General features: G+C 34.3%; 2 protein-coding genes across 2 annotated transcripts in view; both read right to left on the minus strand.

Annotated features, from left to right (window-relative positions):
• LOC127557242 (DNA annealing helicase and endonuclease ZRANB3-like) overlaps nucleotides 1-19,208 on the minus strand; it is a 62,518-nt gene extending 43,310 nt beyond the window's left edge. Inside the window, exons 1-2 of the mRNA XM_051990634.1 lie at nucleotides 19,066-19,208; nucleotides 1,579-1,597 (exon numbers count right to left, since the gene is read on the minus strand). Of these exons, the coding sequence (XP_051846594.1) occupies nucleotides 1,579-1,597; nucleotides 19,066-19,208 (162 nt within the window). The remainder of the gene's footprint in view (nucleotides 1-1,578; nucleotides 1,598-19,065) is intronic.
• A 5,298-nt stretch (nucleotides 19,209-24,506) lies between these two features.
• On the minus strand, nucleotides 24,507-25,413 carry LOC127557243 (free fatty acid receptor 4-like). Its single transcript, XM_051990635.1, is given in 3 exon segments — nucleotides 24,507-25,021; nucleotides 25,024-25,312; nucleotides 25,315-25,413. Coding segments are annotated over 3 exon segments (903 nt in total).
• Between the last annotated feature and the right edge of the window lie 702 nt (nucleotides 25,414-26,115).

A 26,115-nucleotide genomic window follows, 5' to 3' on the forward strand; every position in this document is an offset into this window, starting at 1 on the left:
ACAGCTAGAAACTATCTGGAACCAGATTTGAACTCGGTTATTCCTGACTTCAGCTCCAGCCCCGTAGCCATTGTACCATCTTTTCCAAACTTCTATTAAGACCAGTGCCATTCCTTTGCCAATCTTCTCCAATCTAACCTGAACATATCTTGTTTATAAGGTTTTTTTTTCCTCTATTAGACTGAGTTTCTTGAGAGTAAGGACTATCTTAAGCCATTCTTTGTATCCTCAAAGATTGGCACCATGCCCAGCACATAATCGGCACTTAAATCCTTGTTGACATATTTATTTATTTAGTTTGTAAAATGCATCTAATCATTATTAAGTAGCAGAAATCCTGAAGACATAGTAACAGTTGAGAAAACAAAAGAACATGCAAACAAACATTGAGACTAATAGACAAGTGAATCTATGACAATAAATTTATTTGTGACACAGGTTCTACATATTCATAAACTAACAGTTTCTAGTCTTTATTTTCAATGCATTTTGAAATATTTAAGTGCAAAGTATCACTATTATTCTTAATGGAGTAATCAAAAGCATCAATCAGGTTTCTCAGTAAAATTTAGAATCCAATCTAGAATTAGAAAATAACGAATTTACACTTCTATGAGACATGTAAAAAAGGATAATAACTTCTCATAATAAGCTCTGCAAATTCCATTTTTACTTGCAAAATCCATCTAAAAAGAAGACCACACAATTTAGAAAGCTGTTTATGGACTGTAAAAATATCTACATCATCAAATCGAGAGACTATGGTAAAAACAAAAAAAAACAAAAAACAACAAAAAAAAAAAAACCCGTGAGATTCTTGATGGCATTTCACCATAAAGATAAGAAACAATTTAAAATGACCTTTCAAGTAAAGTTCAGAGTTCAACTTCTAAGAAATATTTTAATATATAAGAAACACTTCTTTTCATGTCATTTATTTTAGTCTTCTTTTAAAATTACATGTTTTTTCAAATTAAATGTTTCTTTAACTTGTCTACTGAATACTTTTGGCTTTGAAATACTGTGACACTGTAAAAAAATGCTGATGGACAGAAAAGATTATGTAACATAATTTGGGAGCAAAATAGAAGAAATAGATTCAATATAAGAAAGGTTCTTAATCCTTCTTTTGTATAATGAACCCCTTTGGCATTCTAGCACAGCCTATGAGGATCCTTTCTTAGAACAATGTTTTTAAAATTATACAATGAAATTCATGGGATTCCAGAGAAAATCAATTATGTTAAAGTACAACTACCAAAATATTAAAAAAGAAACAATTTCACAAATAAAGCCCTGCTTTATTAGAGAGACAAAGAAACCAAGATCTAGGATCACACAAATGGTAAGTGGTAGAACTAAGATTTGTACCTGGGTTCTGATGAGTCCATATATGGGTTGCCATATGTAATTTCTCAAGAGGGGAAATGATAATATCAAAATTTTATAACTCCAATTTCAATCATATTGTACAATAAGATTCTATGAAACAGTCTAAGAAATATACATTATAATTCATCAGTTCTTAAAATTTACAATTACTGACATAAAACACTGGAACAAAGAAACCATACTTACTTCATCAGCAATCATACACCTGGAAAAAATAAAAATAAAACATTATTATTTTAATTTTTAGAATTTATTATGCTTTAAAATTATAATTTTTCAGAATTTCTCAAATTAGGATAGTTTCAGAAAGCAGTTTTGACCAATTAAATGAAATCCAGAAGAAGGTGCTAACATATTTGTATAAGAACACGGAGAAATTTTGATTCTCCAACTGCCAAATGCATATATCTATGCTAGAGTAATGATAAGTCATACTTGATGCTTCACACAAAACTATTCAGATGAATGGCATCAATAACCTGTTCACAAGGTATGGGAAACCTTCAAAAGCTATATAAGTGGCTAGCTAATTTTTAACCTTAAAGAGTTCAAGGTTGGTTCTTCAATGAATATTAAAGGCTACATAAATACCACAAATATCTAAGATATATATCTATATTCCTAAATATGATAAATCAGTACTAAAGCAGTAACTTATTTTTAGATTCTTTTCTATTCCTTCTCACTGAGTTATATTTATCCATAAATAATGCAGTATGTGTGACATAGTAGAAAGAGCACTGGTCCAAGAGGCAAAAGAGGTCAGTTTGGCTTCAGTAATTTATAATTCTGGTTATATAATTAAATCTTTAAGTCCCCCTTACCTTTAGTTCCCTTCCATGTAAAATGTGACCAACAGTACTAATATGGCCTACACTAGAGGACTATTCTGTGTGTGTACTTTTAACTGCTCTTATAAATCTCAAAGCCTTTATATTTTTAGTATCAACAAATTTGGAGGCAGAAAAAGGAAAGTAAAAAGCACTGGGCTCAGAGTCAAGAAGAAAGGTATTTTATTCCTTTCGTTTTTTTTTTTATCTTTGGTAGAAAAGTAGTATTGCCAGATAACTCAATGGATATAATCTATATTGGCAAAAATTCTCCCACCAATGAAATAGATTTTAGGTGCACTATTGTGCTTTACAAACTTTACAAAAAAAGGCATGAAGTTAGGTGATACTAATCAATCAATCAATTAAAAAGCATTTGTTAAGTACAAATACTGTGCTAAGCACTGGGAATACAAAGAAAAAGAAAAAGAGAGGCCAGGCAAGCCAAGAATTCACTACTTAACATATGCATCCTGAGGAGGAAGAGTAAAATAAATCAAAGTGGTACAGAAAGAATGGAAAATAATAATAGAATTACACATGGTCATCTAAACAAATTATTTTTCATTTAGAAAATATATCCTTTCCTGTGAGTATATTAGGAAATTTATTAATGCAATAAAGGAATATTATAATCTATACCTAAGGAAATAAATATTCCTTTATTTTTCCACATATGATCCCATATTTCCTTATTTACTAATGTAATCCCTATTTCGAATGCTACACTAACACTGTTAAAATTCCTTTTAACACATATTATAGGTTAGGAATTTATTCATTTGTTTAATTATTATAATAGTAAAAACTGATATTTACATAACATTTTAAGTTTTGCAAAGTATTTTACATTAAACTACTAAACTGAGGTAAATATTATATATACTCATTTTCATTTTATAGATGAGGAAACTAAGGAGTTCTAATGTTTTATTTCATCATGATTTAAGTTTTATTTATCTATTACCAAAATTAAGAGTCAGCAGGTACACTGTTATCATGGTCAATAAATCAATTAGAGAGCATTTAATTGTTAAGTAACAGTGTCTACTTTGTGACAAGCACTAAGACAATGGGAATAGATATAATAGCATTTTAAAACTTACAAGAGTTGTAAATATGATATCACATAAAATGAACCCTATAGAAACTCAAGGAGCTTACAATCTATTGAAGAGGTCAATAAGCATTTGTTAAGTATATGCTAGATATCTACCACTGTGCTAAGTACTAGGGATAGAAATTTAAAAAAAGGAAATAACCTGTACTTAAAGTGACTTACATTCTAATAGGGAAAGAAAAGTACAAATATAAAATATAAATGATAGAAAATTAATACATACATACATATATATTTAAATAAAATATATCATGGAAGGGAAGGCACTAATTAGCCATTGGAATAATAAGGAAAAATTTGATATAGAAGATGGGATGGAGATTCATCTTTCTCTTAAAGGAAGGACAGAACTTAGGAGATATAGATAAGAAGGAAATATCCTGGAGGAATGTGGACCAGCCAGTGCAAACACAGGGACAGGAGAAGGAGGGTTTTGTGTAAGCAATCGAGAAGACAAGCTTGATTAGATTTCAGAATGTGAGGAGGAGGGTGAGGTAAGAAATATAGTAATGGAAAGACAACTTTGAAGCTAGGTTGACAAGGATAATAAAAGATTTTGTCCCAGAAGATACAAAAAAGTACTACAGCTGATTTAAGAGGGAAGTCATATAGTCATGTCTGATATCCCACAGAACTGCAAGAAATTAGAGCAAAGCTTAAAGGCAGTACTGGACTGATTTGTGTATATGATGCCTCCCCCCATGGAAGTTAGTGAGCTCCTTGAGGGAAGACAAGGTTTCATTTTTGTCTTTGTATCCTCAGGACCACCGGATCAAAGCCAAAAACAGCAGAGATTTTTGGACAGCAAACCAGGTATCTCTGAAGGATAGCTTAGTGTTGCAAAGACATAAGACCCTACTCCTTTTTGTTCTCATCCATTCCCCCCACTGCCCAAAGGCTGCTAAGTTCAGTAAGGCAAAAAGAAATTGGTTATTACAGGAGAAATGGATTTTTCAACTTAACCCATTATAAACCAAATGAATTTTTGAACAAAGTTCAGAGATAAAGAATTATGACTTAAGCAATTATAGGACAAAAGCAACTGATTATACATGTGATCAATCAAAAAATTATTTTTCCTGTTCTTTGTCTCTAAGAATGAATGCAATTTTTATTATTGGAAACAAGTCCTAGCTTAACTAATGAAATTAATAGGATAATATAAGTAAATATAAAAGTGAATCAATTTACAAACATTTGCTATGGGGACAAGTTTAACATACCCATAATAATAACAATGATGCTTGGTATGAAAAATCAATTTATGGGAGATGAAAAGGAATCAGTTATAGGAATTAATTCTGATAATTAAATATACATATGTATACTAACTCAAGACTTCATTTCATATTTGCTAATCCTCCTTTATTTTGGCAATTGCTATACAAATCTATTGGAATTTTACATGCTCTTCAATTTTTACTGAAATTACAAGAAATGATTAATGTTCTTTGTTTCATGTTAATTGTTAATTACTTCAGTTGTAATTTAAGTAGCCTGACTAGAATAAAAGAAAGAAGCTCTTTATTTCAGTAAGTTGTTTTAAAAAACCTCTGAGTTCATTACATTAATCATCCGTTTACAATAAGACATTTACATTTCAGTATTTCAGCAGCCATATTTTTGATGTATAAATTTAATATCTGCTTCCTATTTTTATTATGAAGACTAATAAATTATGTAAAATAAAACAGGAGTATCAATTTTTTTCTAGAAAACATTTTGCATGACTTGGTTCAAAACACTCTAAATTTTTAAAATTTATTGATTTACATTTATAGAGAAACCTTTCCCATAATCAGTGCTCAGTAGTAACCTTTTGTATAATTCATATTTATCAAGGAACACAGTAATATTTGCTAATAATGTATTTAGAAGATACTTTCTTGTTCTGACATTCATAGATTTAACACGAAGAGATGTTATATGTTTTGAATCATGATGCACAATGATCAAACTTCATTGATCTCTACAGAGAAGCATGTGTGTGTGTGTGTGTGTGTGTGTATTTCAGATGAACATGAATGGCATTCTAAGTCAGACTATCATTAAAGGAGAATTAAATCTAAAAATTTTAAAGGAAGATCACATAAGATCAAGAAAGAAAAAAGTGAGAAAAAAAACAAAATGCAAGCAAACAACAACAGAAAGAGTGAGCAAGCTATGCTGTGGTCCACACTTTGTTCCCATAGTCCTCTCTCTGGGGGTAAATGGCTCTCTTCATTACTAATCTGGAATAAGTTTGAATTATCTCAATGTTGAAGAGAGCCACATCCATCAGAACTGATCATCCTATAGGCTAGTTGTTGTTGTGTATAATCTCCTAGAGGGAGTATATTTAAAAATAGTAATTAGTCCTAAATAAAACAAATTCTAACTAAAGACGTACAAAAATATGTAAAGCTCTTTTTGAGGTGGCAATAATCAGGAATCTGAGGGGTTACTCATAAACTGGACAATAGCTAAACAAGTAATAGTATAAAATTTTGTGGCACATTACTGGTCTATAGGAAGTTTCTGAGAAATCCAAGAAGACTTATATGAACTAACTGATGCAGGATGAAACTGAATCAGGAGAAAAATAATAAAATTCATTAAAGACAAGCAACTTTGAAAAAACCAGTAACTTTGAGCCCTTTCTAGATACAGCCAAAGTATGGATTTGCTTTACTTGACTATATGTTTTTGTAACAAGAAGTTTTTTTTCCCTTCCCTTTCATTTTCAATTGGAGGGAGGTGTTCCAAGCTTTCCACTCCTTTAATGCGGTAACTGAGAAGTCATGTGTGACTATAATATTCCTGGAAATTTTTATTTTTGATATTTCTTTAAAGGAATGACCAGAGAGAAAGAAAGTGTTTTTCATGATTAAAAAATTAATTTAAAACTATTTATTACTTAGTACAAAAATAATGACACAAGAAAGAATTAGGAACAAGTGAATTCATTAACATATTGTTTGATTACTCAGAAAACAAAAATCACCTAGAAGAAATTTTTATCAGATAGAATTTCTGGAAAAACCAGAAATCAATCTTGGCATAAATTAGGTTCAAACCAACATTTTATACCAAATAGTAAAGGAAATTCAAAATGAATGCATAATTTGAATATCAAAAAATATGCTATTAAAAAATTTAGAAGAGAACCAGATAACTTTTGACAGCTATAGAAAAGGCATATTTTTAAACAAACAAGATAGAACAAAATATAGAGTAGGTTATTGTCAGTTATGTGAAACTGAAAATATATTTCATGAACAAAATTAATGCAATCTAGTTAAAGGGAAGTGGCTGATCTGGAAAATTATATCTTTGTATCAAGTGTATCTGAATACAATGTGATACCCAAGCTAGCATATAGAAATATGGCAAATCATAAATCATTTCTAAAAAGAAGTACTGTAAACAACTAGCAAACATATCAAATGAGTACTCCAAAATACAAAACATACAAATTAAAATAATTCTGAGGTTTTATTTTGAAGAAGAAATAAAGTAAAAATAGAGACTGGACTTTTCATTTTTTAGTATGCAGAACACACAAATGAAGAAATTCCTTCTATGCACAGGTCTGTATATTATATAAAACTAAAAAAAAAAAAAAAAAAAAAAAAAAAAGAAAGCTTCTCTAAAAGAAGTTGGTGAAAGCAAAAGAATTTAAAGGTAATACAACCTACATGTCAGGTGAGATTTGAATTCAGGTACTCCTAGATTTGAGGTGAGCTCTTTAATCATTACACAAAAATGTTTCATAATCATAATTAAAAATTTACTATATATACATAATGACAAAGCAATTAAAATGAAAAGAACAACAAATAATTAAAACCAAATGTTATGAAATTACAACAAAATATCTTAATATAGACACATAAAAAGGCATTTCTCCCACCTATTTACAGAAGAGGGATTATAGGTATGAAATGCAATATGTATGAAATTTCTTTTCTATTTTGGCTGATTTTGTAGAGCTTCAATTTTTTTTTTTTTAAATTTTAGGGTAAGGCTTTCTGAAAAAGAATACACTGGAAATTTAGCAGATATAAAATAAGTCACTTAATCCTTATTACCTCACCAAAAAAAAAACCCCAAACTCCCAAACTCCAAACCTAATATAAATGACTTCTTCACTGTGGCAAGTGGCAACTACATATCTCAGTTTCATTTTGTTTCATCTTTTTTGAGCATCATTTTTAAGGGGAGGAAATGGATCTTCAATTAAGTATGGAACTTTCAATTTCTATCGAAAAAAACAATTTTTTTCAATTTCTATAGAAAAAAAAACTAAATAGAAAATTTGATTTACAAATAGGACTCAAGAAAATCATAGAAAGGTAAACAGGAAAGAAAAAGAAAACACCACCATTATTTAAAGGTTAAATTGTTTATCTTACTAGATGGGAAAATGATACAATTCTTGAAATCTGTATCTTTTATTAGGGACTTAAAAAGAACATACATAAACAGAAGTTGTGGGTATGAATTGATTCTTTTTTACAGAAAATGCCATTGGGGGTGGAAAAAGGATTGTAGTAGTAGAAGAAAGGGGAAGCAAAATGGGATAATCACATCAGATGAAGAGGCACAAAAGACCTATTTCAATAGAGAGAAAGAAAGAAGGGGAATGACCATTGTTAAGATTCATCTCATAAGTTTTGGCTCAGAGGGAATAATGTATTTATTTCAGTTGGATATAGAAATTTATCTTACTCAATAAAGAAGTATGAGGAGAAAGAATAAAGAAAAAAAGTGAAGCTGGATAGAAGATAGAAGAGAAATATTCTGAGAAAGGATAAGAGAAGGGAAGAGGAGGTGATAAAAGGGAGAGCAGCATGAGGGTAGGATTGGTCAGAAATAAAAAATGACTAAAGACATAGTAGAAAGAGAACAAAAGTATATACAGGGGTGAAAATAGGATGGAGAGAAATTTACAGCTGGTAATCAATCATAACTGTGAATGTGAATAGGATGAACTTGCCCATAACAAAGAAGCAAATGTCAAAATGGATTAAAAAACAGAATACTACAATATGTTGTTTACAAGAAACACATTTGAAATGGAGAGACACATTCAAAGTAAGGGTAAAAGGGTAAAAAAGGGAACAGAATTTAATATGCTTCAGCTGAAAAAAAGAAAAGCAGGATAGCAATTCTGGTCTCAGATAAAGCAAAAGTAAAAATAGATCTAATTAAAATAGATAAGGAAGGGAACTACGTCTTGTTAAATGATACCATAAACAATGAAGTAATAATGATACTAAGTGTATATGCTCCAAGTGGTAGAAAGTACACATTGTTAGAAAGAAAAGAAAGAAACTAGGGAGGTTAATAGGATCCTAGAAAACCTGATGGACCTCTGGAGAAAACCAAATATAGACAGAAAGAAATACACCTTTATCTTGGCAGTACATGGCACTTACACAAAAATTGATCAAGTATTAGGTTATAAAAACCTCACAATTAAAGACAGAAAGGCAGATAAAATCACTTAAATACCAAATTAGAAATTCTGAAAGGTTGCTTCCGGTTAAGATGGTGGAGAGGAGGCTCACAGTTGCATAAGCTCCGCGCTTTCTCTCACTATCCACTTCATTACAAGCCTCTGAATCAATGCTTGACTGAAAAAAACCCACAAATAGTTACCAAGAGAAGCCATCCTTGAGATCCGCCAAGAAAGGTCTGTCTTTACTGGAGGGCTGGGGCGGTTTTAGATCGGGCGCAGGCAGCCGGCAGCGGCAGTGAGGGCACAGGAGCAGACTGGAGAGGGGGTGGGGGTGATCGTAGCCGTTTCTGCGGGGAGAGCTTCGCTACAGGTTTGGATACTTTCCTCCAGCAGCAAGTCAACAGCCCAGCAGAGAAGCTAAAAACACCGGGGCTGAAGAATACAACCCCAAACAGCTGGAGTCTCTCAGGACCTGGCCGCCCCCCCTTTCCCCCCCCATCAGTGACTCAGCACGCTCTGGGATCTCAGAGCACAGGCGCAGCACAGTCCTGCTAGTGCCTCACTGCTGCCCCCTGCAGTCTGTAGAGGAAGCTCGATAACACACCCAGCCCCCCCCCAAAGAAAGACTCCAGTTTTTTCTGTTTTTCTTTGGTAGTTTGTCCCTGATTAATAGACAGAATGAGCAAGAAGCTGAAGAGGACTTTAACCCTTGACAGCTTCTACACAGATAGAGAGCAGACTCTAAATCCTGAGGAGACTAAAAACAGGCAGTCCCCAGGTGATTCCCCAAAGGAGGAGATTGTCTGTTCCTCAGCACAGACGAACCTCATAGAAGTAATTAAAAAGGCTCTCACAAGGGAGCTAGAAGAAAAATGGGGAAAGCAGAGTGAGGCTTGGGAAAAGGAGAGGGAGGCTTGGCAAAAGAGCCTGGAGAAAGTTAAAGAGAGAGTGGATAAAGAAGTAAAATCCTTGAAAAATAGGATTAGTGAACTGGAAACAGAAAACAGCTCTCTAAAAAACAAAATTGGCGAAATGGAAAAAAATTCCACAGAACAAAAGAACTCAATGGGACAATTAGAGAAAGATTTTAAAAAAGTGAGTGAAGAGAATACTTCACTGAAAATCAGAATTGAACAAGTGGAATTGAATGACTCGAGGAGACAAGAAGAATCAGTCAAGCAAATCCAAAAAAATCAAACAATGGAGAAAAATGTGAAATACCTTCTGGGGAAGACAACAGACCTGGAAAACAGATCCAGGAGAGACAATCTGAGAATCATTGGACTCCCAGAAAAACATGATGAAAAAAAGAGCCTGGACACTGTCTTCCAGGAAATTATCAAAGAGAACTGCCCAGAAGTCATAGGAACAGAGGAAAAAATAAACATTGAAAGGATTCATCGATCACCCACTGAAAGGGATCCTAAAATCAAAACACCAAGGAATATAGTGGCCAAATGCCAGAACCCTCAGATGAAAGAAAAAATATTGCAAGCGGCTAGAAAAACCCAATTCAAGTATCAAGGAGCCACAATAAGGATCACCCAGGATCTGGCAGCATCCACATTAAAAGATCGAAGGGCCTGGAATATGATATTCCGAAAGGCTAAGGAACTTGGTATGCAACCAAAAATAACTTACCCAGCGAGAATGAGCATCTTTTTCCAGGGAAGAAGATGGACATTCAACGAAGTAAGCGAATTTCATCTATTTCTGATGAAAAAACCAGAACTTAACAAAAAGTTTGATCTACAAATATAGAACTCAAGAGAAATCTAAAAAGGTAAAGATTAATCTTGGGAACTATATTTTGACTATATAGATGTATAAAGAATACATGTATACCTTGTTCTAGAAATTGATGTGGAAAGGACATTGTATCAGAAAAAGGGTAAAGTGGGGGTAGTACATCTCATGAAGAGGCATAGGAAACCTATTATATCTGAGAGAAAGAATGGAGGGGGATGAATATAGTGGGTATCTTACTGCCTTCAGAATTGGCTTTAAGTGAAAAATCTTAAGACATATTCAATCTATGGTGAAACTTCTCCCATCTCATTGAAAAGTGAGAAGGGAAAAGTGAAAAGGGAAGGAATAAGCTAAGCGGAAGGGAATACGGGAACTGGGAGGGAAAGGGGTAAGATAGGGGGAGGAACTCTAAGGCGGGGGGAGGGACACTAAAAAGGGAGGGCTGTGAGAAGCAAGGGGTGCTCACAAGCTTAATACTTGGAAGGGGGGGAAAGGGGAAAGAAGGGAGGAAAGCATAAACCGGGGTTAACAAGATGGCAAGTAATACAGAATTGGTCATTCTAACCATAAACGTGAATGGGGTAAACTCCCCCATAAAGAGGAAGCGGTTAGCAGAATGGATTAAAAGCCAGAATCCTACAATATGTTGTTTACAGGAAACACACCTGAAGCGGGGAGATACATGCAGGTTAAAGGTAAAAGGTTGGAGCAAAATCTACTATGCTTCAGGTGAAGTCAAAAAAGCAGGGGTAGCCATCCTGATCTCAGATCAAGCTAAAGCAAAAATTGACCTAATTAAAAGAGATAAGGAAGGACACTATATCTTGCTAAAGGGTAGCATGGATAATGAAGCACTATCTATATTAAACATATATGCACCAAGTGGGGTAGCATCTAAATTCTTAAAAGAGAAACTAAGAGAGCTGCAAGAAGAAATAGACAGTAAAACTATAATAGTGGGAGATCTTAACCTTGCACTCTCAGAATTAGATAAATCAAACCACAAAATAAATAAGAAAGAAGTCAAAGAGGTAAATAGAATACTAGAAAAGTTAGATATGATAGATCTCTGGAGAAAATGTAATGGAGACAGAAAGGAATACACTTTCTTTTCAGCAGTTCATGGAACCTATACAAAAATTGACCATATATTAGGACATAAAAACCTCAAACTCAAATGTAGTAAGGCAGAAATAGTAAATGCATCCTTTTCAGACCACGATGCAATGAAAATTACATTCAACAAAAAAGCAGGGGGAAGTAGACCAAAAAATAATTGGAAACTAAATAATCTCATACTAAAGAATGATTGGGTGAAACAGCAAATCATAGACATAATTAATAACTTCACCCAAGAAAACGATAATAATGAGACATCATACCAAAATGTATGGGATGCAGCCAAAGCGGTAATAAGGGGAAATTTCATATCTCTAGAGGCCTATTTGTATAAAATAGAGAAAGAGAAGGTCAATGAATTGGGTTTGCAATTAAAAATGCTAGAAAAGGAACAAATTAAAAACCCCCAGTCAAACACTAAACTTGAAATTCTAAAAGTAAAAGGTGAGATCAATAAAATTGAAAGTAAAAAAACTATTGAATTGATTAATAAAACTAAGAGTTGGTTCTATGAAAAAACCAACAAAATAGACAAACCCTTAGTAAATCTGATTAAAAAAAGGAAAGAGGAAAATCAAATTGTTAGTCTTAAAAATGAAAAGGGAGAACTCACCACTAACGAAGAGGAAATTAGAGCAATAATTAGGAGTTACTTTGCCCAACTTTATGCCAATAAATTCGACAACTTAAATGAAATAGAAAAATACCTCCAAAAATACAGCTTGCCCAAACTAACAGAGGAAGAAGTAAATATCCTAAACAGTCCCATCTCAGAAAAAGAAATAGAACAAACTATCAATCAACTCCCTAAGAAAAAATCCCCAGGACCAGATGGATTTACATGTGAATTCTACCAAACATTTAAAGAACAATTAACTCCAATGTTATATAAACTATTTGAAAAAATAGGGATTGAAGGAGTCCTACCAAACTCCTTTTATGACACAGATATGGTACTGATACCTAAACCAGGTAGGCTGAAAACAGAGAAAGAAAATTATAGACCAATCTCCCTAATGAATATTGATGCTAAAATCTTAAATAAAATATTAGCAAAAAGATTACAGAAAATTGTCACCAGGATAATACACTATGACCAAGTAGGATTTATACCAGGAATGCAGGGCTGGTTCAATATTAGGAAAACTATTAGCATAATTGACTATATCAATAACCAAACAAACAAAAACCACATGATCATCTCAATAGATGCAGAAAAAGCATTTGATAAAATCCAACATCCATTCCTAATAAAAACACTTGAGAGCATAGGAATAAATGGACTTTTCCTTAAAATAGTCAGGAGCATATATTTAAAACCATCAGTAAGCATCATATGCAATGGGGAAAAACTGGAACCTTTCCCAGTAAGATCTGGAGTGAAGCAAGGCTGCCCACTATCACCATTATTATTTAATATCATATTAGAAACACTAGCCTCGGCAATAAGAGTCGAGAAAGATATAAAAGGAATTAGAGTAGGCAATGAGGAAACCAAACTATCACTCTTTGCAGATGATATGATGGTATACCTAGAGAACCCCAGAGATTCTACCAAAAAGCTATTGGAAATAATTCATAATTTTAGCAAAGTAGCTGGCTACAAAATAAATCCCCATAAATCCTCAGCATTTTTATACATCACCAACAAAACCCAACAGCAAGAGATACAAAGAGAAATTCCATTCAGAATAACTGTTGATACCATAAAATATTTGGGAATCTATCTACCAAAGGAAAGTCAGGAATTATATGAGCAAAATTATAAAAAAGTCTCCACACAAATAAAGTCAGACTTAAATAATTGGAAAAATATTAAGTGCTCTTGGATCGGCCGAGCGAACATAATAAAGATGACAATACTCCCTAAACTAATCTATTTATTTAGTGCTATACCAATCAGACTTCCAAGAAAATATTTTATTGATCTAGAAAAAATAACAACAAAATTCATATGGAACAATAAAAAGTCGAGAATCTCAAGGGAATTAATGAAAAAAAAATCAAATGAAGGTGGCCTAGCTGTACCTGATCTAAAATTATATTATAAAGCAGCAGTCACCAAAACCATTTGGTATTGGCTAAGAAATAGATTAGTGGATCAGTGGAAAAGGCTAGGCTCACAAGACAGAATAGTCAATTATAGCAATCTAGTGTTTGACAAACCCAAAGCCCCTAACTTCTGGGAAAAGAATTCATTATTTGATAAAAACTGCTGGGATAATTGGAAATTAGTATGGCAGAAATTAGGCATGGACCCACACTTAACACCATATACCAAGATAAGATCAAAATGGGTCTATGACCTAGGCATAAAGAACGAGATTATAAATAAATTAGAGGAACATAGAATAGTTTATCTCTCAGACTTGTGGAGGAGAAAGAAATTTGTGACCAAAGATGAACTAGAGACCATTACTGATCACAAAATAGAAAATTTTGATTACATCAAATTAAAAAGCCTTTGTACAAATAAAACTAATGCAAACAAGATTAGAAGGGAAGCAACAAACTGGGAAAACATTTTCACAGTTAAAGGTTCTGATAAAGGCCTCATTCCAAAATATATAGAGAACTGACTCAAATTTATAAGAAATCAAGCCATTCTCCAATTGATAAATGGTCAAAGGATATGAACAGACAATTTTCAGAGGATGAGATTGAAACTATTACCACTCATATGAAAGAGTGTTCCAAATCATTATTGATCAGAGAAATGCAAATTAAGACAACTCTGAGATACCACTACACACCTGTCAGATTGGCTAAGATGACAGGAAAAAATAATGATGAATGTTGGAGGGGATGCGGGAAAACTGGGACACTAATGCATTGTTGGTGGAGTTGTGAACGAATCCAACCATTCTGGAGAGCAATCTGGAATTATGCCCAAAAAATTATCAAATTGTGCATACCCTTTGATCCAGCAGTGTTTCTATTGGGCTTATATCCCAAAGAAATACTAAAGAAGGGAAAGGGACCTGTATGTGCCAAAATGTTTGTAGCAGCCCTGTTTGTAGTGGCTAGAAACTGGAAAATGAATGGATGCCCATCAATTGGAGAATGGCTGGGTAAATTGTGGTATATGAATGTTATGGAATATTATTGTTCTGTAAGAAATGACCAGCAGGATGAATACAGAGAGGACTGGCGAGACTTACATGAACTGATGCTAAGTGAAATGAGCAGAACCAGGAGATCATTATACACTTCGACAACGATATTGTATGAGGACATATTTTGATGGAAGTGGATTTCTTTGACAAAGAGACCTGAGTTTCAATTGATAAATGACGGACAAAAGCAGCTACACCCAAAGAAAGAACACTGGGAAACGAATATAAACTATCTGCATTTTTGTTTTTCTTCCCGGATTATTTATACCTTCTGAATCCAATTCTCCCTACACAACAAGAGAACTGTTCGGTTCTGCAAACATATATTGTATCTAGGATATACTGCAACATATCCAACATATAAAGGACTGCTTGCCATCTAGGGGAGGGGGTGGAGGGAGGGAGGGAGAAAAAAATCGGAACAGAAACGAGTGTCAATATAATGTAATTATTAAATAAAAAATTTTAAAAAAATAAAATAATAATAAAAAAAAAAAAAAGAAATTCTGAAACTCAAAGGAGATTAGTAAATTGAAACTAAGAAAACTATTGCACTAAATAATAAAACTAAGTTTTTTTTTAAAAATCCTCAGCAAAATTGATAAACCTTTGGTTAATTTGATTAGAAAAAGTATAGAAAAAAACAAAATATCAGCATTCAAAAATGAAAAGGGTGAACTTACCACCAAAGAAGAAGAAATTAAAGTAATAATTAGAAGCTATTTTGCCCAATGGTATGCTAATAAATCGGACAACCTAATTGAAATGGATGAGTATTTACAAAAATACAAATTTCCCAGATTAATATAAGTGGAAATAAATTAAATAACTTCATTTTAGGGAAAAAAATTGGGTAAGTCATCAATGAACTCCTTAAGAAAAAATCTCCAGAGCCAGATGGATTTACAAGTGAATTCTACCAAACATTTAAAGAACAATTAATTCTAATCCTATGTAAACTATTTGGAAAAAATAGGCAAAGGAGTCCTGCCAAACGCCTTTTATGATGCAAATATGCCATAACAGTGAAAGGAAATTACAGACAAATTTCCTTAATGTTTATGGATGTAAAAATTTTAAATAAAATATTAGCAGAGATCACAACAACTTATCAGCAAGATAATATACTATGACCAAGTGGGATTTATACCAGGAATACAGGCCTGATTCATATAAGGAAAACTACTGGCATAATTCACCATATATATGTGTGTGTGTATATATATATGTACATATATATGTATATACACACACACACAAAACTAACAGAAATCATATGATAATTTCAATAAATGCAAAAAAAAGCTTTTGACAATACAGCACTCATTTCTATTAAAAACACTAGAAAGCATAGGAATAAAGGGTATTTTACTTAAAATGATAAGTAGCATTTATCTAAAACTTTAAGCAAAAATTATTTATAGTGGGGATAAACTAGAAGCATTTCCATCAGGGAGGAAACAAAGATGCCCATTATCATCACTATTATTCAACACTGTACTAGAAATGTTGACTTCAGCAATAAGAAAAGAAAAAGAAATTAAGGAAATTAGTGTAGGAAATCATTCTTTGCTGACAATATGGTATACTTAGAGAATACTAGAGAATCAACCAAAAATCTATTTGAAACAATTAACCTCTTTAGCAAAGTTGCAATATATAAAATAAACCCACACAAATCATCAGCCTATCTATATGTTACTAACAAAGCCCAGCAGCAAGAAATAGAGAAATTCCATTTAAAATAACAATACACAAAATAAAACATGTGGGTGCTTTCTGCCAAGACAACCTCAGGAAATATATGAACACAACTATAAAAACCCTTTTCAAATAGATAAATTAGCTCTAAACAAGTAGAAAAATATCATGAGTGGGTTGCTCATGAGTGGGTTGAGCTAATATAATAAAAAAAGAAAATTCTATCTAAATCTACTTATTTAGTGCCATACCAATCAAACTATCAATAATTATTTTATATAGCTAGAAAAAAAATAATAAAATTCATCTGGAAAAAGAAAAGGCCAATTATTTCAAGGGAATTTAATGGAGAAAAAATTGCAAATTATAGTAGCCTAGGAGTATTAGATTTAAAACTCTATTATAAAGCAGTAGTCATCAAAATCATCTGGTACTGGCTAAGAAATAGAGTTATGGATCAATGAAATAGGTTAAATACACATGACACAACAATCAATGACTATAGCAATCTACTGTAGTTTGATAAACCCAATAGCAATTATTTCACAAAAATTGTTTGCTGGGAAAACTGGAAAATAATATGTCAGTAACTTGTCATAGACATACATCTCACACTTCATACCAAAATAAAGTCAAAATACATACACAATCACATGTAAAGGGTGATACTATAAGCAAATTAAGAGAACTGGACTAGTTTATCTATCAAATCTTTGGAGAAGGGAAGAATTTATGGCAAAAGAGCTAGAAAACATTATGAAATGCAAAATGGAAAACTTCAATTACATTAAATTAAAAAAGATTTTGCATAAACAAAACCAATACAGTCAAAATTAGAAGGGAAACAAAGTTGGGAAAAATTTTTTAAAGCCAGTGTTTCTCAAAAAGGCTTCATTTCCAAATATATAAAGAATGGAGTGAAATTTATAAGAATACAAGTCATTTCCCAAAGGGTCAAAGGATTTCAACAGGCAATTTTCAGATGAAAAATTAAAACTATCTACAGTCATATGAAAAAATGCTCTAAATCACTATTGATGAAAGAAATGCAAATTAAAACAAGTTTAAGGGACCATCTCATACCTATCAGATTAGCTAAGATGACAGGAAATGATAATGATAAATGTTGGAAGGGATGTGGGAAAACTGGGACATTTGTTGGTAGATTTGTGAAATAATCCAACCATCCTAGAGAGCAATTTAGAACTTTGCAGGTTAGAAAACTGCACATACCCTTGATCCAACACTATCACTACTGAGTCTGTATCCCAACGAAATCATAAAAGAGTAAAGGATCCATATGGGTTAAAGTATTTGTAGTAGCTCATTTTGTGGTGGCAAAGAAATAGAAAATGAATAGCTGTCCATCAGTTGGGAATGGCTGAATTAATTGTGTTATATGAAAGTAATGGAATATTACAGTTTCATAAAAAAAAGATAGCTAATTTGAGAAAGACTGGGAAGATTTTTATGAATTGATACTGAGTGAAATAAGAAAACCCAGGAAAACACTGTACACAGCAACATTAAGATGGTACAATAATCAACTATGACAGATTTGGTTCTTCTTGGAGATTTAGTGATCCAAGGCAAACCTGAAAACTTTGGATGAAAAATGTTATCTACATCCATAAAGAGAATTAAAGACCCTCAATATAAATCAACACATGCTGTATTCACTTTCTTCTTTCTTTGTCGTTTTCTTCTTGGGGTTTTTCCTTTTGTTCTGACTTTTCTCTCCAAATATGGTTCATATGAAAACATATTTTTAAAAAATGTATATGTAAACCCCACCCAAAAATATGTTTTACATATAACTGAGAAAAATAAAAGGGAGGGAAAAAAAGAAAGAAACTGGCTCTAGATTCATTATGGCAGTGGGATGGTTCAGTGAATAGAGTGCTAGGTCTGCAGTCAGGAAGACCTGATTTCAAATCCAGATTCAAACACTACCTGTGTGACCCTGGGCAAGTCACTTAAACTCTGCCTTAATCCACTCCAGTAGAGTGAACTACTCCAGTATGTTTGCCAAGAAAATTTCAAAGCCAGTGGAGCACATTTCATGGAATCCCAAAGTATCAGTCATAAATGAATAACTGAAGAATAACAAGTGTTCTTGGACCTGGGTTCGAATTTTACTTCTGATGTAAACTACCTATGTGACTTCAGGGCACTTAATTTTACTCCCCCTCCTCTCCGGTCTCCATTTTTTTAACTATTAAAAAAAAAGGTTTGTACTAGATGATTTCCAAGATCTCAATAACACACAGAGCTTCTACAGGGACCTTCTAAGAAGGTGAGACAAGGAATTTCTGGGGTGAGAATTGTATGGGGCATAAGCTTTATGAAATTTGGTTCAAAGTTATTTAATTGCGAATCTTAAAGTTTAAAAAAAAAAGTGATTTAAAGACAAGGGGCAAGAAAGATTGAATTTCAAAAGCAATTGATAGTTTAAATGGAGCATCTAGTTAGAAGGGTTATTGATTTGAGAGTGTGTTAAAAATATGTCGGAGAAGGATTGAGCAAGTAGGCATCAGAAGGAAACAGAGATGAGACAGGGGAAGAAATGGCATGAGAGAAGGAAAAAAGAGATACCTCATGAAAGTGGGGCCTGTCGTTAGCTGGCAGATTAGATTCTGGGGATTTGGCACCCTAAAAGGGTGAGCTGGAGAAGTAAGGGTCGGGAAGTATGGTGGAATTGGGAGAAATGCCATGTGGAGTGGAGGAAGGGTGGCCATGTGGAAAGGGACTTGTCAAGAGACAATCTAATTCCCCTTCCCCATTAAGTGTGGTGCAGCCACTTCTTCTTTTTTAAAAATAAACTCCAGCTCCTTGCTGATTGAAACATTAATTGCTTATACTGTTTAAAGAAACAGCCTACATTTATATAACTGAATGTTTTATTTTTCAATTTATTTTTCAAGTCTATAGATGCTCTAAGAGGTTTGTTGGAACTGTAAGTTTTCTGAAAGCGATTTATTTCTTCTAAAGTATCCCATCTGTCTTCAGCAAAATACTTAATGTTTATCTAAGTGCATAATGGTCGCCTTGTTTAAAGAATATGATAACAAAAAAACCTAGAGCAGAATTTTAATCTGATCTGATAATTTAATAGCGTTAGGTCCAAAAATTTAATATTTTATTTAAGAATGAAGGAATTATTGTTAAATCCGAAAGGTCCTTTATGTGGAAATAGGATATTCTGTGTTTTAATTAATTGTATAGAGTCATCTTAAAGTTGTACCATTATTTAAAGTGACTCTGAATATAATAGTTTTTGCCTTTGTCCCTTTGAAAATGCTTCTGTTATAAACTATAAGCAATTTAGAATTTTTCTATGTATTAAGTATTTTAAAAGCAAAATAATCTGTGTAATGTTGAACTTAGAACCATCTACTTAAATTTGAAAGATAAGCTGTGAATTTTCTAAGATGAATTTCTTACTGTGATCCTTGAGAGCTAGATTCATCTTAAGCTTTGATAAATGAGAATTACTGTAGGAGATGAAAATCTCTTGGGACTGCAGCTGATATTATTCGGAGTTTTAAATTCAGGTATGACTATCTGATAGATCATCAAGCCAGTGATCCACCATCTGAAAAGAATATGCCACAAGCTACTCAGAAGAAGTTGTTACAGATGGAAATTAGTATCTGGGGACGAATTGGAAGGACGATCTTGGCCTCTGCTGAAGGTAGGATCCTTCTGATTCAATTTCCCAGTGGCGTTCATTTGAATGAGAACCCACCTGATTATTCCTGAGTCTGACTTAAGGTGGAATTATTAAAAATTAGGAGTTACCTGAAGTAAAACTTTTTCAAGGAAATCATGTCCCTCACTACCTAAAGCTACTACTATTATCAGGTGGGGAAGACATTTGAGGCTCAGGGTAACTATCTTGGTAATGCAGAGGCGAAGAAAGCTGGGAATGAAGGAGATGTTACTAAAGGAATGATGGTACTAATCCCTGCTCTGCCACCCAATCCACCTTTCCCATCCTTTACCAGGGAGGAAAAATTAAGAGCCCATGACTTGGGCGCCCAAGAAAATGACATGGGATGATTGTTTCTTCCAGATGGCAAGGAGATACTGACCAAAGCATGGATGAGGCATATTCTATGTTATCTACACTAAGGCAGCCATTGGGATGTCCACAACTGATATAATGCTGTACTTACTATGTTTGTGACTACTGGATTATACACAATGGCCTGACAATTGGTGGAGGGATACCTGATCTGTTGAAGGACAAATAAGTCTGCCTTACACCACGTGCAGTCGAGAAGGAGACCCCAGGATTGAGACTGTTTCATAATATATAAATGGACTTTACCAATCTGCCTGCAGTGGGACACCTCAAATATCTGTTGGTCATAGTAGACCACTTGACCTCATGGATTGAAGCTTTTCCCTTATCCCAGACAACTGCTCCTGTGGTGAACAGAATTTTACTGGAAAATATTATCCCCAGATAGGTGGAACGCACTGATTCAGACCAGGGCACCATTTCACAGCAAGAGAGATCTCCAATTTTGGGTTAGGGTCTTTGTACCCCACACAGAATTAACATGTGCATATTCTTTTTGAGTACTTCCCAAACTGACTTGTCAATGTCTAATCATTCTGGGATTGATGTATACTGAAGAACTAATAAAATCTGGAGCTGTTGTATGATTAACAAAGTAGCATTTGTATGATCTGTTCTGAAATTCATTTTTATTTTTTCTCACAATTTCACATAAAATTTTATTTTTGTTCTTTTTTTGTATATTGAAATATTAATGCTTGTTAATGATGGATATGTAAAATAGATGAAAAGGGAGTTCTGAGTTTAATATTCTCAAATTGCTGCATGTGTTAAATTGTGTGTATATAAAATTTCATATTTAATATTTAAAAAGAAAAAGATTTCTGGTATCAGAATTTTCTGCTAAAGGTAAAAAAATCAAAATTAGTGGCTAGTGATATCTTTTCAATATTCTTAATTATTATGGCTTCTAAGATTTTTCTAATTTTTTCCTTTCAGACAGTTTATAAATGAACTTCTTAACAATTCCCAAATCCGATCCAGCTGTTTGTTCTAACTACATTGTTTTTGGTGCCATTTCAACTTCCTCACAGTACACAGAAAAGAATAAAGTTTTGAACACCATTACTTTTTTGGCTATGATTTACAATGAAAATCAGTTTTTCATGGCTCACATGTAAGACTTCTATACACTCATTTCCCCTTCTACCATTCTTCTTTTGGGGTGATAATGTTTGTAATTTCTTTAAACCATCCTTTGTGATCTGTTGTAAATGAGTTTAAATACTAAAGTATTTCCCTTACTGTCATCTTCTGTTTGGCAAAGTGAAAAGGTATTTGCTAAATTTAATTGATTCCAGGCTTTTTGGCTTACTTATTATGAAGATCACTTTGAACTGTTAAAAAATGTTATTATAATCTATGTCAATGAGTTATGCTTTAATTATTTTTTATTTCTCATCATTAATAACTCATTTGATTAAGTTATTTTAGAGTCCCAAACTGCATAATAATTGTGCACAGTGTCTTCTCTTTTATTTTTTCCCCCATATCTTTGTTATATAAGTTAACAGTTGACTAATAAATGATTCTAACACAACCCCAAAATCAGTAATGAATTGCTTTGAATCTATAAGTGTTATGGGCCAGAACTCTGAAGTTGAAACAAAGATGCTTACAAGATACTAATTAAGTGGAATTGATGAGACAATAGTTATTTAGTTTAGCATGGTACTTAATAGTACTCTAAGTTCAGTATGACTGATTTACTTTTACAACAAATAATGGTTTCCTAGTGATATGATTGGTTTATACTCAGTATAGCACATATAAGCTCAGAGCCTCAGCTAGGTTCACTCACAGAGGCAGAGAAGACAAAGGCCTGGGGACAGGAGCTCAAGCTCTCAGAACCAAGAAGAGAGATTCATTCTGTCTTTGGTCAGACTCTTAGTGGCAGGCTTTCCTCCTTCATTTTCTCCATTGAAACCAAGAATCTGGAAAGCCTCTAAGAAAGTTGCCCAGCCCCAAGGAAGGATACAATAAAGGATTTGGACTTTAACACCTGGCTGTTCTCTTGGTGAATACAAAACTGAAAAGAAGGCTACTCCCAGAGACCACCAGAAAACCGAAAAAAAAGGACATTACATTTTGGCATCCTGAACATGGGACCAAGAACCTTAATCTGTTTAGAATTTAGAAATAGGGGTGAGTACAAGAAGGAAACTTTGTAAAGGGCTAAACTAGTGCTTCAGCTGAAATGGGACAGATATTTAGAAAACAGCCTTCTTTTCCTCTTCAAGGAAAATGTGTCGAAAGCTTGGTTAAACTTATAAAAAACCAAGGTTTAATTGTAACTTGGGAGCAGATCATTGGACTTTTAGAAACATTACAATACTCATCTCCTTGGTTCTCAAAGGAAAAAAAAAAATTAGATCCAGAGGAGTGGAAATTAGTAGGAAAGTAACTATGTGAATTCTACAATTATAATGGACTTAATTCAATTTTTAAAGAAACATGTTATACATATAACTTAATACAACTGGCTTTAAGAAATTACATAACTATTAGAATAAGAAAAAAGAAGAAAGAGCAGGAGGGGGAAGATACACACAAACTAGGTGAAAAGGATGAAGAATTAGACAAGAATGGAATCAATTGCAATTCTGATGAAATTAAGGAGTGTGGTGCTTCACAGCAGGAGCTATTAGGGCATTCCCCATCTCATGACTCTCCCCCCTCAATTAGTCCTTCATGCGTGGAGGGAGGAGGAGGAGGGGGAGAGGCAGTGACACAATCAGCACCACCTATGAAGCAGCCTATGAAAAGATTACAAAAGGCACTGATTAAGGCTAAAAAAAAGGAGGACAGGATATATCTGATTTAAAAATAAATGTATATCCTGTTATTGAAGAGCTTGACTCTTCAGGCCAACAAAGGAGAAGATACACTTCTTTTGATCTGGAAAACATTAAGGATTTGAAAAAGGGTTGCACTCTTTATGGGGCTACATCATCTTATGTTAAGATGATGTTAGAGAATTTGGCTTATGAATTTTTTTTTCACAAAACAGTTTTAATTTACATTCAACTACATCTCCCCAAAAATATTCCAATCTTTTTGTCAGAAAGTTTCATACCCACAATGACTGCAGGTTTTATTTCATTAGAAGTCTTTTATAAAGGAGAATCAAACAGAAAAATTCCTGGGGGACAGACGAAGGGTGGGACCAAGGTGACATCATGTGACTGCATCTGGTTTCTCAACTGTCAGCAAATTACAAATACCTATGGATGCCTAAGATCCAGTTGTACCTCATGTCTAGAACTTGGCTTTCTGGAGGCAACCACTAGCAAACAATCTAGTCATTTTACCAGCTGTCAATCCATATCCTCTGCCCTCCCTTTCCCTGAGTGCTGAATTTTGCATTAAAGTTAATTATGCTTGAGAAAGTTTTGAAAAAACCAGAAACACCCTGAGGTAATCACTGGATTGGAGGGAAAGTGGAAGAATGGTTGTCATAGAGAACTATGATATTCAGGGAAAGAATAGTTTTAGTTGGTCTGAATTCAAGACCATTGATGTACATGACAAACTTGGGACAGCTAAACTTACTGAGTTTAGAGTTGATAAAAATTGGAGAAATTATGCATTAATTAGATAGTTATACATAAATCACATTTTGGAAAACAATCTTATTTTTAGTACTCCAGGCAAATCACAAATTAAGGGGAAAATGTGATGGACCTTTTTGTTGAGCAAAGAATATCTGTTATAGTGAATAAGCACTCGCCCTCATTTAAGCATTTCTGTTAAAAAGAAAACTTTGCTAAACTTCCGTATAGCAAAATGTCTTAAAGGAGGGCACATCTGTAATGAGGGTCCTAGAATTCACTACCACATGGAAAACCTTACCTAATGCACTCTCAGCCCCCAAACTTAACCCACCCTGGTGTAAACTACAGTCCAGCAATATGCACATGGGTGAAAAAACCCACAGCCAGTGAACTCATCAGCCTGTGACCACACACAAGTCATTTCTTCTCATTGAAGTGTCCATAGCCATGTTGGTCTTCTCAGGCAGCAAGGAGCAGAAGAAAAGGCCCCTCCACCACTCCTTCTGAAAGTGGGAAGTACTGTACAGAATGGGGTTGACTGCAGAGTTGGCAAATGTAAATACTACGATCCAGAAGAATAGGGATGGCCATATCACCAGGTCCTGCTGGAAGTTCTGGATCAAGATCAAGAAAACAGTGATGATAATGGGGCTCCACATGATGAAAAATGAGACCATGAGCACAAGAAGAGTCCAGAACAGTTTGTAATCTTGTTGGGAGACCCAGATGTGGCGGTCTTCCGAATAGGCCAGTTTGACGTTTAACCTTTTTCTGGAAGCTTTTATAATCTGTAAGATTTTGGAGTAACTTATCACAATAACCAATCCCAGCACGAAAAAGTTCAAAATCACAAACAACACATCCCAAGAGATTTCTCCTTGGACGCTGGGCCAGACCAATGTACAAATAGCAAATGGCAGGCGAGGTCACCCAGCAGCCACTCCTGGGTCCAGCGCAAGGCCAGCACCAGCAGGATGGCCGTGATGAAGAGCAGGTCAGCACTGAAGAGGTTGAGCACCAGGCAGGTGGTGGTGCGCCAGTGCTGCTGGCATGCCAGCAGCTGAATGGAGCACACATTGCCCACCAGGGACGCCATGAAGATCAAGGCCTGTGCGACCGTCTCCACGATGCTCAGGGCCAGTCGCTGGTCCCCCTTGAACTCCAAGAAGAAAGGGAAGAAGGTCCGCTTAACCCCATGTGGGCTCCCAAGGGAAGGGGCGGTGACCCTTTCCCCTCTTCCCTTCCACTCCCCCTCCCCCCCAGCCCTCCTGGACCCACGGGGCTATCTAGGAGCTGCAGCATTGTGCCCTGGGCCGCCTGCCAGCCTCGAGACGTTTGCCTGTGCGGGCTGCCGGCTTATGAAATATTTAACCCCTAGTGATTGGAAATCCATAGCAAGTCATATTTAAAACCTAGACAAAACTTATTGTGGCTTTGGGAGTATAATGAATAAACTATGCAGGATATAGGCCCAACGCAAACTGGAGTTAATATACAAATCATCTTCAACCAACTAGAAGGTAAAGGTCAGTATGAAGATGCTGAAGCACAGATTAATTATCCCATAGCAGCATATGAGCAAATTGCTGCTACTGCTGCTATAAAACCATGGGGCATTCTTCCAGGAAAAGATGAAGGGGAAACCTTCACAAAACGAGAGCAAGGTCCCAATGAGCCTTTTGCTGATTTTGTGGGATGTCTGCAGACAGCTGTTACAAGAACTATTGAGAAAACGCAGCAACAAGAATTATGATAAGACAACTGGCTAAGGAAAATGCTAATGAGGTTTGTAGAATTATATGGGGACTACACAAAGATGCTCTTTTAGAGGAGATCATAGGATTCTATGCCACAGTGGGCACAAATACAAAAATCTAGGATATGACACAAAATATGGGAAGACAGGATCCCTCTTGGCAAGGGACTTCAGAGAAACTCGTCAATGCTTTCAGCATGGAAAAATAGGGCATCTGAAAGCCCAATGTAGACACAGAGATAGAGTGA

This window comes from Antechinus flavipes, chromosome 3 (assembly GCF_016432865.1).
Source record: "Antechinus flavipes isolate AdamAnt ecotype Samford, QLD, Australia chromosome 3, AdamAnt_v2, whole genome shotgun sequence".
Lineage (NCBI taxonomy): Eukaryota > Metazoa > Chordata > Mammalia > Dasyuromorphia > Dasyuridae > Antechinus > Antechinus flavipes.